This window comes from Oryzias melastigma, linkage group LG6, assembly GCF_002922805.2.
Source record: "Oryzias melastigma strain HK-1 linkage group LG6, ASM292280v2, whole genome shotgun sequence".
In the NCBI taxonomy this organism is placed as follows: Eukaryota; Metazoa; Chordata; class Actinopteri; order Beloniformes; family Adrianichthyidae; genus Oryzias; species Oryzias melastigma.
In genome coordinates, this window is record NC_050517.1 from 10,051,458 (window position 1) to 10,064,947 (window position 13,490).

The following is a 13,490-nucleotide window of genomic DNA, read 5'->3' on the forward strand; positions in this document are numbered from 1 at the left end:
AGTAATTACATTGTTTGAAAACGTCACATTATAAATTTATCAAAGTTACACCGTACAGCAGCAGGTTAAACATTGAAGTGCATGAAATCGAAAATTCCGACGGTCCTTGAACAGGCAACAACTCAGCGCTACAGCCTCTTTAAATGAAAATATAATATCGATACTTGGTGAGAACCCATCGAGAATCGATCGCAGGACTAAATATCGCGATATATCGCAATATCGATATTTTGGCACACCCCTAGTCAAGTGTGGCGCCGCTGTAGTGACCATTCATTGGTTGTGATGCTGTCGTAAACCCTGATTTAGAGCCTGTCGTGAATCTGACAGAATAACTCCCATGAAAAAATAGGAAGATTTGGAAATGGAACTCAAATATGTATTTATAACTCTGAAATTGAATACAAATGTGCAGATAAAATTTGAGATAGATTAATTAGCTATTATTTGTGGATTTTGAAACCCAGAATCCAATTGAGAGCAGAGAGCCGCCAAGTAAGGCTTTGAGAGCCGCACTTGGCTCGCGAGCCGCGCATTGAGGACCACTGCACTAGCTCCCCACTCATAACCTCTTAAGCACCTCATTATATTTATAATTTTTTTGCATCTGTTCACTATCTTATTAACATGCGCATTCCATGTCAGTCTAGTATCAAAAATTATTCCCAAATATTGAAAACTACTGACCTGTTCTAACTCTTCACCATATAACCTCAGGCAATATATTCTGCACTTGGTCCTTGTGAACACCCTTCTTTTTGTTTTCGCTACTGAAAATTTAAATCCCCATTCATAGGACCAGTTTTCAACTATATCCAGTGCTTCTTGCATCTTCTTTCTTATATGCTTAATATTTCTCCCCCTTTTCCAAAGCGCTCCATCATCTGCAAATAAAGCTCTTCCAAAATCATGTCCAACTTTCTGGAAAACATCATCTATCATAATAGAAAACAAAATAGGGCTAATTATACTTCCTTGAGGGGTTCCATTTTCCACTGTATATCCAGTAGAAAGTGCATTTCCTATCCTTACTTGAATCTTCCTGTCAAATAAAAAATCTTTAATCCAATTATACATTCTTCCTAATATTCCTAACCTTTTTAGTTTAATTAATAAACCCTCTCTCCAAACCAAGTCATATGCTTTTTCTATGTCAAAAAATACAGCTATTAAACTTTCTTTATTAATTTGTGCCTTCCTAATTTCTGTATCCAGACAAACAACTGAATCCATAGTACTTCTGCCTTTCCTAAACCCACTTTGGTGTTGAGACAGGAGTTTTTTACTTTCAATATAATACACAAGTCTGTCCGTAACCATTCATTCCATTATCTTTCCTATATGTGACGTGAGGGCAATAGGTCGATAGCTTCCCGGACAGCTTGAGTCTTTTCCTGGTTTGACCATTGGTACTATTATTGCTTCCTTCCAATGAGTTGGCAGCTTTCCCTGTTTCCAAATTTCATTATATATATCCAACAATTTGAGTTTCATTTGCTTCCCTAAGTGCTGTCGATGAATACTGGAGAGGACACACCTTAAATAGTGGCCTGAAGTTATGGATGATTGTAATCAGCTGGATCCAATCAGGAAGGGCACACTGGAGCCCAGGAGCGCTATGACACCCATCCCAAAATCAAATAATGATTGGTTTCCTCTTTTGATTTCTATTAACAGACAGCTTTGTGTGGCTCTGCATAGCGATCAGGATCTTTTGGCTCCCGAGAGGCTCAGGCTGTTTTGTTGATGTATTTACTTTATTATCTATTAAAGTATGCACTAAAGAGAAGATTCTTTCCTCTGTACATTGATAGAGCTGATATTCACTGTGATATAGAAGAAAAAATGTTGCCAGACAAACGTTAGAGTCTAGTTGTCCATGATTGATTTGCAGTACTGTCTTTTTTTTACAGTATTGTCAGTTTCAAAAGGTTTACTGAGAAAAAGGGAGTTTAGTTAAATTTTTTTCTTTCCATTTCCACAATGCTGTGAACAGTAAATAAACAGGGTAATTTTCATATTCAGTGTCTTTTTTAAATTGAATTCTAGTTTTCAGAATGTCATACATGACACACAGTAATGCTGTATTCACATTACACGATATTGGGATGCACTTCCAGAGTGATCAGTCTCAATGAAAACATGCTGAAATCTTTTGACTTGATCGTTCAAAGAAGCTGGAGTCTTGAGTCATCATTGTGACAACTCTGACACTTTCATTAACAAAAACTTTATTTTGAAGCATGAACTACACATTTTGAGCTACTGGGTTGCATTTTGATAAAGTGACTCACTTTTGCAGGTTATCTACCATGTTTTGCAGTTTGTACTGATTGTTTTGAGAAATGCCTTATTGGTGATGCAAACTTTAATATTGTGGTGAGAAATGTTCTAAAACGATTAAGGAAAAAAACTGTAAGGTTTGTAAACAAGATAGATGGACAAAGACAAGACAGTGAAAAAGCAAAACAAAACAAAAACAGTGTATGAAACAGTGGTAAAATAGTTTGGCGTCCAGAAATAACAAAAATATTTCATATTCTGTAATGATCCACTCTGTTCCGGAGAAAGTTGTTCCTCGGGTACAGGTTGATCTGATTCTGTATGAAATTATTTTCTTCCAGATTCTAATCTGCGTTTGTATTACTAATGAAAGTAAAATGGTTTCAGATTTTTTTTTTTTCTAGTGTTACTCATTATCTTTACATTTTTGTGTTGATGTGGTCTCTTTTTGTTGTCCCTGGCCCTTTATCTCTTCCTCATACTGGGTTCATGTGACGCTGCGCATGGAATGACCCACGGTGGGGGTTCATTGACGATATGTTGGCTCTCTGCTAACATGTATTGATCAGCCAAGTCTGGCTTGAGGAGAAAAAAAAAAGTAAGAGAGGATGTCCAAACTTCTAAAGTTCAAATCTTCGTAGAAAAATAAACCTAGATTTATACCATGAAATATAAGGTTTTTGGAGATTTAAAGGGGACTGAAGTGCTGTGTGTTTCTGCACAGGAGACACAGCACTGAGGATGTGGATTGACAAGGTCTCCAGCCAGTCAGAAAACCGAACAGGGTGTGCTGTATGAAAAAAAAACACACACACAAAAAAAGAAAAAACAAGTGGAAGCAGCATGACTGCACTTAAAAGAAAAACTGTCTGACCATGGAAGATGAACTGTGATTTAGAAATGGAACCCTGTATTCTGAAGGCAGAAGGCTGGAACCACATGGTATGTTCTATGTGGGTCCTTGATTGCATGGCCAGACTAAAGATAAATAAATAAAAATATCACAAGTCTCTATTATTGTTCACGGGCCAAGCCAAATGTAGAAATCGGCCATTGTTTGGGGACTCTGGCCTTATATGGTTATCTCCCCAAAATCTACATCTTGACTGGTCAGTGTCTGTGCCCGGAAATGTACTGATTATGTCCTTGAAGCATCCCCTAACTCGTTTAAACAGGTCTAGAACTCCATGTGGGTTAATGTAAAAAAAAAAAAAAAAAAACTTCATCACTGTGTAAACAACAAAGTATAATCAATCAATCAATCAAGATACTTTATTAATCCCCTGGGGGGAAATTCATTGTTTTTCAGTACAACCAAGAACAAACAGTTCAAGGTTCACTGCGGAAGCGTCCACTGAGCGGCGCCCCTTATTCAAGTGTAGCATAGAATAAAAGTATGAAAAAGCCTCCATTTAATTAAAAAAAAAAAACTTTCAAACACTTGCCACAAAGATGCTACATATATAAATCTATACATTTATATATGCAATATATAAACTGTAATGTATATGATAAAGTTGTTATATGGTTTGCATAACTGTCTGATGAATATGCAGTTTAGGTGTCTAGCACACATGGGATTACTTAAAAAAAATAAAACAGGATTTTAGCTTTATCTACCCTGAGTTGAAATTTACTTAATGATTTATGTGGGTGTCAGTGCCTATTTACTACCTGTCAGCTGGGATTTAATTTTGGTGTTCTGAATAAGAGGGCAGGCTGAGTAAGAATGCACAACTAATACACTCAGCTTTCCTCCCTAACTAGCTCAATCTTGGATAACATTAAAGCTGTGGCTCAAAGCCTTGACATCTATGCAAAGCAGCATTGTTTTCATCATGTCTAATTCTCTACAGCAGAGTCCAAAGGTTCTACCTCCATGTGAGCAGTACTTCAAAGAGAGGGGCTTTGACTTCAGTTTTTCCAGCGGACAGATAGTCTTGGTTCAGAGGGCTCATCAACTTAGAAGCCCTCACAAGAGGCAGCTTCAGGTGAGATTAAATATCTGTTTAACTGTCACTTAAAAAAAAAAAAGGTTAAAGAAATGGTTACAGCCCAACAGGTCTAATGCCTCTCTTCCTCTACAGAACATTATCCCCCTGGTGCCAGGCTATGCCTCTCAAATCATTCCAGGTCAGAAGTCATCTGATCAGAAAGTAAAGTCGACAGGCCTTGGATTGGTCAGAGTGTTGGAGGGAACTGGGCTCACGTTCACTGTTGACAACCTCCCTTCATCAATGAAGTATCATCTGGTAATCCACTATGAGCAAGAGGTGAGAAGGCTTTACGTTTCATTCATTTGAACTTTTTCTTTGCTTTTGTGCGCAGTACCACTTCTCTAATTAACGTGAATTTGTTGAACTTGCCATAAGTACCTTAGAAAAAAAATATTAACATCGAATTTAAGTGTTGGGTGACTGTGTGACGAATCCTCCAGTCAGCATGAAACCCAGAGGGTTGAAGAGGAACAGTAAGTAGTATGAACTAACAATCAAATGAATAACTGTGGGGGCAGCAGTCTTCTGATCTCTTGACAGGTTCAGCATTTGTTACAATATAACCCTTGTAGTGGGAGGGCTACAGCTGTAAGTCTTCCAATAGTAGCCCCAGTGTTTTTTTCCCAAACATTAGCAGACAGCCTGCTGTTTATTAGAGACTGTTATTAGAGACTGTTTAATAGACATCTATTGGAGACCAGGTATTCTTCCATCACAAAGAGAACAGTGATGACTAACAGGTTAATTTGGCAAAGAAGTGCAGACAACACCAGATGAATATTTCAGACTTTGTTGTTGTGATGAGCTGTGACTGTCTTTTTTTTCTTGAAGCATAATTAATCTCCATATCAAAAATCCTCCTCTCTTTTATTGAATCATTTTCTTGGTGTCATGTACACCTTTTTGTCTTTGCTCAATGATCTATGTTCAAATCTGTTCATTAATTGCTTTCTTTGTACCTCTACCAGCCAATCGTTTGCTTGCTTTTCCTTCTTCTGCATACCTTTTCTAAATGTTACTCCTCTGCTTGCACCATTTTTTGACTCGTTTACGATCCACCTCGCAGTGTTGTGCAGAATTCTTCCCAGGCTGCACGGTGGTGCAGTGGTTAGCACTCTTGCCTCACAGAAAGAAGGTCCCCGCTTGAAAGTAGCGGCTGGGGGACTTGAAACAGAAACATCAACTGGAGATCTTTCTGTGTGGACTTTGCATATTCCCCCTGTGCATGCTTGGGTTTTATCTGGGTACTCTGGCTTTCTCCCACCGTCCAAAAACATGCTCCATATGTTGCCCTAAATTACCACTAGATGTGAACGGGTGTATGATTGAGCCTGTAACATAAAAGTCCTGAAGTAAGTCCAGGATTGGTCAGTCATCATTTATTACCTCCAGTTTTGACTTAAAATCAAGTTTTTCAACTTTAAATCAAAAGTTTTAATTGATGTTATATTCGCCATTTTCAAAAAAGTTAGAAGCATGGAAAATTGACATGATTAAAGAAACATTTATGAAGACGACTGGGAAATGTCCCGTTTAAAGCTATCAATCGACATCAAATTTAGACTACTATAATTTGGTTAATTTGCATTTATCTTAGACCTTGCACACTAAATTAAATATTTCCTGACATTGATGACATCTGTGTGAAGTGCCAAGAGGACAAGGGAACTTTAATCCATTGCTCCTGGGAATGCACAAACAGTTTTTTAGCAAGTATCTTTGTGTGTATACCGTTTATATAAATGGAGAGAGCGTTCCGCTGAGTGCAACACTTTGTGTGTTCGGTATAAGCCACAAACAGGCAGACAGCTGGTTCTACTTGCAGCAGGTTATTACTTCAGACAATAACTAAGCACAGCTCAAAGTCCACAAAGCATCGCACAGGAAGAGGTCAATCATGAGCATGGGAATCTCGAAGAAGAGGCTAGAGTTGTCAGGATCCAGGCAAGGGTCATGGCGGGCGGCAGGAAATCAGAGATCAAGAGGGGTCAGAAACACAGTGGATCAAGTCTGGATATAAACACTTGGTAATGCAGGCATGGTGGAAGAAACAATAATTTACCCTGAGTGAGACTGTGTGCAAGGTTGTCAATGAGTGGCATCTATACATAACAAATTTAAGATCTATTATTTAATAAAGGATAATTCACATGTTTACATGTAAGTAATAAAGTAAGAAAGTATCTGAATAAGTCAGTCGGAGTGTTGGTTGGTCGGTCGAACCATTGACAATGTATCTCATTTACAACGCATGAAAGACGTGGAGGATGTTTAGAGATGACATTTATTTATTTTGAAGAGATCCACAAAAACATTGGCATGTCTTAGTTCATGATATCATCTATTTTTCATTAGTCTTTTTACGGCAATATTTCCCTGCTGCATTGTCTACATCAGGGATAGGAAACTCCTGGCATGATCTTCAGTCACGCAGACAATGCGGGCCTCGAGGCCTGGAGTTGCCTTTTTCCTGGGGCCCGTTTTGAAAAGCAGGTTAAACAAATTCAGAGTCCAAACCTGAACACAGAGTTAATATACTCAGAGCTTGCAAACTCGGAGTCAGGTGCAAGGGTCACGACGATAAAAAGCCCTGAGCAACAGAGCAAAGATAAATTATGTATATGAGCTAATACTTGTTTTTTTCAAAGTCACGCATAAGTTGCTTCCGACCAAACTATGCAAAAAACATAACTTGCACTTTGAACAGCTGTAATTCTGTCTGGATACTCCTGCAGACTCTCTCTGACTGGTTGGCTACAATCAGCATCCGGATGTTGTTACCAGGGGACAAAGGTTGCAGCAAAGATTCAATTGAAAGAATGCTTTTGAATCTCCCGGACACCTCTAGGTAAGACAACATCAGGTAATATTTGAATGTCCTGCTGGAAATGTGTTGCACCACTCAAAAAAGTTTAAGAGCAAACGCTTAAGCACATTAACCCTTGTGTTATCTTTAGGGGGTCCAAATGACCCCAGCCTTATATTGATGTGTTTTCCTTTCCATGACAAATGTGGACAGAATTTTACGTCTGCCACGGACACCAGTGAATATAAAACATCCTTGGAAAAAAAAAGCTCAGTGCACTGTCTTGTGGGATCCAGATTGCGCCACTTTTAATGTAAACATGCCAAAGATAGCAAATTCATTTTTTTTTTTCACATACATTTGCTATCCTACTTTCAAAGCAAATAAATACAAACAAGCTGGGTACGAACATTATCTGCTCATGAAAACTAAAAACTAACCTGGGAAGAGGCTGGGAAGACTTGGCAGACCTAAACACACTATGAGAGTATGCTTGGAAAGCCTGCTTGAGCCCTCTGTTGTAGAGGTCGTTAACTCCTACATCCGGGAGAACTTCAAAAGGAGAGGGAGGCCTATGAGTATGAGTAGACCATGTTCTCCACCTCCATTGTCTCTGCTGCTTTCCGAAACTGTGGTTGCAATGTTTTTGGTACCTGTCATGGTGGCAACCTCCGAACCCGGTGGTGGACACCAGAAGTATAAGGATGCTGCAAGCTGAAGAAGTAGTCCTATCAGTGCAGGTGGGGAACTGTTGACTTCAACTGGGGATATTGTCTAGTGGTGGAAGTAATACTTTGGGGTACAGAGTACCTCAAGTCTCTGGATGCTGTGGGAGTGTCTTGGCTGACTCTTCTGCAGCATTGACAGGAAGACGGGAACCATACCACTGGACTGGTAGACTGGGGTGCTGTTTCCCCTTTTCAAGAAGGGGGACCGGAGGGTGTGTTCCAACTACCAAGGAATCACACTCCTCAGCCTCCTGGGAAAGTATATGCCAGGGTACTGGAGAGGAGAGTCCGCCCGATAGTCGAACCTCAGATCCAAGAACAACAGTGCGGTTTCCGTCCTGGTCGTGGAACAGTGGACCAGCTCCACACCCTCTTCAGGGTGCTGGAGGGTTCATGGGAGTTCGCTCATCCAGTCCATATGTGTTTTGGGGATTTGGAGATGGTGTTCAACTGTGTCCCCTGTAGTGTCCTGTGGAAGGTGCTCTGGGAGTGTGGGGTCCAGGGAGCCCTACTCAGGGCTGTCCGGTCTCTGTATGACCTGAGCAGGAGCTTGGTTCACATAGTAAGTCAGATATTTTCAGAGTGCATATTGGACTCTAGCAGAGCTGCCCTTTATCACCGGTTTTGTTCATAGTTTTATGGACAAAGTTTCTAGTTGCAGGGATCAGGTTTGAGAACAACATCATTTATATCTCAGCTATTTGCTGTTGGCTTCATTGAGCCGGAACCTCCAGCATGTATTGGAGCAGTTTGCACCCGAGTTTGAAGCAGCTGGGATGAGGGTCAGCACTGCTAAGTCGGTTCTCCAAACGCAGGGTGGAGCTCAGGAATCTCCTTCCACTGAATCGGGCCTCCTCATCCTCCTCCACGGGCCAGGTGTTTGTGAGATCGGCTCTCATCAATGTCAGATCTCTTGCCAACAAAACGTTTATCCTGAATGACTTTTTCACCTCCCGGGAGCTGGATTTTATGTTCCTGACGGAAACATGGCTTCAGGATGGAGACTTCACGCCGTTCTCTGAGCTTCTTCCTGCTGGGTGTGGATCCCTTAGCTCTCCTCGAGCTGCAGGTAGAGGTGGAGGTGTTGCTGTGGTCTTCCGTTCTCACTTCTCCTGTCGACAGCTTCCACCGGTCACTTTCTCCAGCTTTGAGGTCCAGCTCGTGGAAATTAAACGCCAGTCTCCGGTTCTCTGCGTGCTGATCTACAGACCGCCCAGGTACAATAAGGACTTTCTCCAGGACTTTGCTGCCTTATTGTCAGATATCATTTTAAAATATGATCGTATCTTAATTCTGGGGGATTTAAATATTCATGTGTGTTGTGAGAATAAGCCACTAACAAAAGACTTTCTGGACTTGATCAGTTATTTTAATCTGCAGCAGTTTGTGCGCAGCGCAACACACGAGAAAGGACACATTCTGGTTCTGGTTTTAACTCTGGGTTTACATGGAGATGTCAAGGAGATTGTTACTTCATGTTTCTCTGATCATCTACCCGTTTTATTTGACTGTGATCTTTCACTGCTGCCACCTGACTCGCGTGCCCCTGCGCGGTTTCGCCGTCTGACTAACGCGCAGACTGCGCAGCAGTTTTCAGCTGCCTTTTCATCCTCTGAGCTCTCCTCCCCGGATGTCCAATATGAAAATGTTGATCAGCTCTTGGAGGTTTTTAACACAGTCTGTACGGGAATTTTAGATGCAATCGCTCCTTTTAAGACAACACGCTGTAAACCTGCTCCCGAGCCTTGGATCAATGAGCATACGCGCGCGCTCAGGCGCTCCTGCCGGCGCGCGGAGCAGAAATGGAATAAAGACAGGCTCCATGTTTCTTTAGAGATTTTTAAAAACTCTTTGACTGAGTATCAGGCTGCTGTGAAAAGTTCAAAGACTCAGTTCATGTCCAATATTGTGTCTGAGAACATTAGCAAGCCTAAGATCCTTTTTAACTCTTTAAAATCTCTTTTAAGTCCATGTGATTTACCTTGCCTGACTCCATCTGTTTCACTCTGTGAACAGTTTTTAAAGTTTCGTATTGACAAAGTCAGTGCTGTCAGGATTTTACCCTCTGCTTTTACCCCAGACCCTTCTGTTTTAAGTTCACCACCTGCTGTTTTAGAGCACTTTGAGCCTGTCACTCTCTCCCAGCTTTCTGAGATTATTCAGCACCTGAGGCCCTCCCACTTCCCAGGTGACTGTATTCCCCCCAGACTCCTGAAGGATGTCTTTGATACTGTAGGCCCCTGGATTCTTTGTCTTATTAACACTTCTCTTGTCTCGGGCTCTGTACCAGCTGCCTTCAAACATACTGTTGTGCAACCCCTTTTAAAAAAGAATAACTTGGACCCTAATGTTCTCTCAAACTTTAGGCCAATCTCCAAGTTATCTTTTATTTCCAAAATCCAGATTGGAGCAGTCTGTTGGTCTGAAGGGTTCAGCGCTCAGCTGGTTCAGGTCTTATTTATGCGGTAGGAGTTTTTCTGTCCAACTTGGGCAGTTGTTTTCATCAGAGGCTCCACTCAATCATGGTGTACCCCAGGGCTCAGTTTTAGGTCCTCTTTTATTCCTACTTTACCTGTGGCCACTGGGGTCCATTTTCAGAAAACATAATGTCTCGTTCCACTGCTATGCAGATGACGTCCAGATCTACCTTCCCTTAAAATCTGGTGGAGCTGGATGTCTGGACAATCTACAAAGATGCCTAGCAGACATAAAGTCATGGATGGAACTGAATTTCCTCTGCCTTAATGAGACCAAGACAGAGGTTTTTGTCTTTGGCAAAACCGACCAGCTGACAGGTTGCTGCAGTGCTGTTGGCCCCCTGAACCCTTCAGACGCTCTTTTTATCAGAAATCTTGGGGTAAATCTCGACAGGCATTTTAAATTTGACAAGCAGGTCAGTGCAGTAGTCCAGTCCAGCTTCTATCACTTGAGGCTAATCAGTAAAGTTAAGCCTTATCTTCCTCCTCATGCATTGGAACAAGTGATCCATGCGTTAATCTTTTCCAGACTGGACTACTGCAACTCCTTGTACACTGGCATTGACCAGTCTCTGCTCCGCCGTCTACAGCCGGTCCAAAATTCAGCTGCCCGCCTGCTAACGGGGACTAGACGGTGTGAGCACATCACCCCAATTTCACGCTCTCTTCACTGGCTGCCTGTGTCTTTTAGGATTGTTTTTAAGATTTTACTTTTGGTTTTTAAATGTCTGCATGGTCTGGCCCCTCTTTATCTTTCTGAACTTTTACATTTTTACCGTCCACGCCGAGTCCTCAGATCTGAAGATCAGATGTTGTTAATGGTTCCCAAGACTCGGCTTGTCTTGGGAACCAGGGGAGACAGAGCCTTTTCAGTTGCTGGTCCCAAGCTCTGGAATGCGCTCCCCCGTTCTGTCAGGTCGGCCAGTTCTGTCAGTGATTTTAAGTCACTTTTAAAAACGTATCTTTTTAACCAGGCTTTCAACTCCAGTGTGCAGACTTAGTGGGTCAGCTAGTTTTTAAAGAAAGCTTAGATTAAACTAGCGGCAATGGCAAGACAATTGATGTCTCCCAAAGAAATAAAAGGTCCAGGTAAAATCATTCACGTAAAGTATTCAGGTTATTTTCTTCCTCATACATTGACGGATTTTGTTTGCAGATTTTTTTTTCTGATGCAGAATTACTTTTAAGTCACAATTTTCCTTTTCTACATTTGATGACATCATTGTAAGTTTTAATAAAGAAAAAATACAAAATCAGTTACTTTTAATTAACGGTAGACCTGTAACCAAAGAAACAGCTGCAAGTCAACTCTGACATATTGAGCAGAGAGGCTCTTTTACCCTCTGGAACTGAGCAACACCTGAGGGCATCTTGACGCACTCCTGTAATAAACCTACGTCAAAAATAAATTTCAACTCAATTTAATACTTCATAATTATGCTTTAACCGATTTAAAGTAAAAATCAGCTTCAGAGCCATCATTGGAGGACTATGATAACAAGGAGGTAGAGGGGGACAGCTTTCATTTTTTGGAGGGGGGGGGGCAGAGGGAAAGGAACAGGGTGGAAGTCCCGCTCACCACGAGCGTGGGTCTTTGAGCACTCTGACAGCTGTCAGGACTACGATGAAGATCCTTCCTTCATTTTGGGGGGGTCGCAAGATGAAAACAGACTTTTGTCGAAAACTTCAAGTAACACTGCTGTCAAAAAAACTGAGGAAACTCAGTTGTGAGTCTTGCGGTGCGACGTGAAAGTCCCACTCACAGGAAGCGCTCTGTTCACCTTGGAAGACAAAGGAGGAGCTGGACACACCCTAAGCTGTAAGCAGATTTCAGCGGAGGAGAACACCAGGAGTCCAGCTGGATCAGCTTCAGAACTGCACTCCTAAAGATTATTTTCTGTTATTTTTTTCCCACTGACAGAATTAGGAAAATTTGTGAAAAAACAAATAAAAATGCTGTAAAAAAGCAAAATTCAAAATAGAAAGAAGTGTACCCAGAGGACTTGCTCAAATTTTGTGGGCATCTTATGTACATGTTCCTAGTGTCTCTACCAAAGCTACAGCACTACTGGAGACAGGGCCATCCCAGTTTTCCTTCCTTGTAAAGTGATGGTGAGAAATGGTTCTGTGCCATTCTTTCTAAAGGCTGGTTTATACTTCCTCACGATTCGCAAATGCTCGCGTCACATCCACAATATCGGTGTCTTGTTCCTACTAATGTTGGCTGGATTTGATTGTGACTCTCCGCTATAACTACGATGTACTTCCGACTGGTGTTTATACTTTTCAAGCAACGCGATCGTGTCCAGCGTTTATTCTTAACATGACCAGCATCCCGCTCAGACACTTGCAGCATCTGCAAGCGTGCAGGTACATGGAAGCCGGGGGAGGAGGTGATGAGTTCATCCGCTAAACTGAAGCAGGAAATACAAAGACGACAAAATTACATTATAAAAGGAACAAACTGGTTTCTCCAGTGCTGTAAGATATGAGGAAGAAGACATATTTTTTCCAGCAACTTACTCTATTTTTTATCCAGTTGTCCACTTTCTGTCTCTCTCGCTCTGCGAAGTTCAGTATTTAACTTCTTCAGTAACATTTATCATTTTCAGTGTTAAAAGATATTTTTCTGGACAGTTTTTTGCGTAGTTTCGTCCTCTAATTGCTGAAATAAATTCAAGTTAAATGACGCGATTTGCATGCTATTGCACTCCGGGTGTAACATTTCACCTGAGGTTGACTTCACCAGCAGGTGCAGCATTCTAATGCAACTGAAGCCATTCCGCTTTGATGGCCGTACCACTACTGGGACGCCAGTAGTCGTACAGCCTTTCCGCGTGGAAGTTGGTTTATACTTCCACGCGAAATTGCGTAGAAGTATAAACCAACCTTAACAATCACCTCAGTGATACAGAGGAAGATATATAATGAGGGTACACCAGACCATGACAAGCTCTTCAGAATAAGGTCGCTATCTTGTGTGTGGTTTTCAGCAGGCCCAACAATTTCTTTTTGGGATTAAGACACTGTTTAGAATTAGTGTACCTTAAATGCTTTCTGAAAATCTGTGCTCAGGTCAGCAGTTTTACCTCATAAAGAACAGGAGAGAAAGTTTTATTATTGTCTTTATTTTATTAAGAAATAACTAGAAATCCAACGTGATCAGTTTTTTTTTCTGTTCTTTTCAGGTTTATCTTGA

The 13,490-nt window shown here is 41.3% G+C and overlaps 1 protein-coding gene across 7 annotated transcripts in view; it reads left to right on the plus strand.

The window, feature by feature from the left end:
- lamb4 (laminin, beta 4) overlaps positions 1-13,490 on the plus strand; it is a 133,101-nt gene that overhangs the window by 40,019 nt on the left and 79,592 nt on the right. For 6 of the 7 annotated variants that reach the window (XM_036212259.1, XM_036212257.1, XM_036212263.1 and 3 more), the window contains 3 exons: positions 4,140-4,274; positions 4,371-4,556; positions 7,016-7,128. In XM_036212259.1, coding sequence (XP_036068152.1) covers positions 4,140-4,274; positions 4,371-4,556; positions 7,016-7,128 — 434 coding nt within the window. The remainder of the gene's footprint in view (positions 1-4,139; positions 4,275-4,370; positions 4,557-7,015; positions 7,129-13,490) is intronic. The other variant, XM_036212258.1, reaches the window with a different exon arrangement.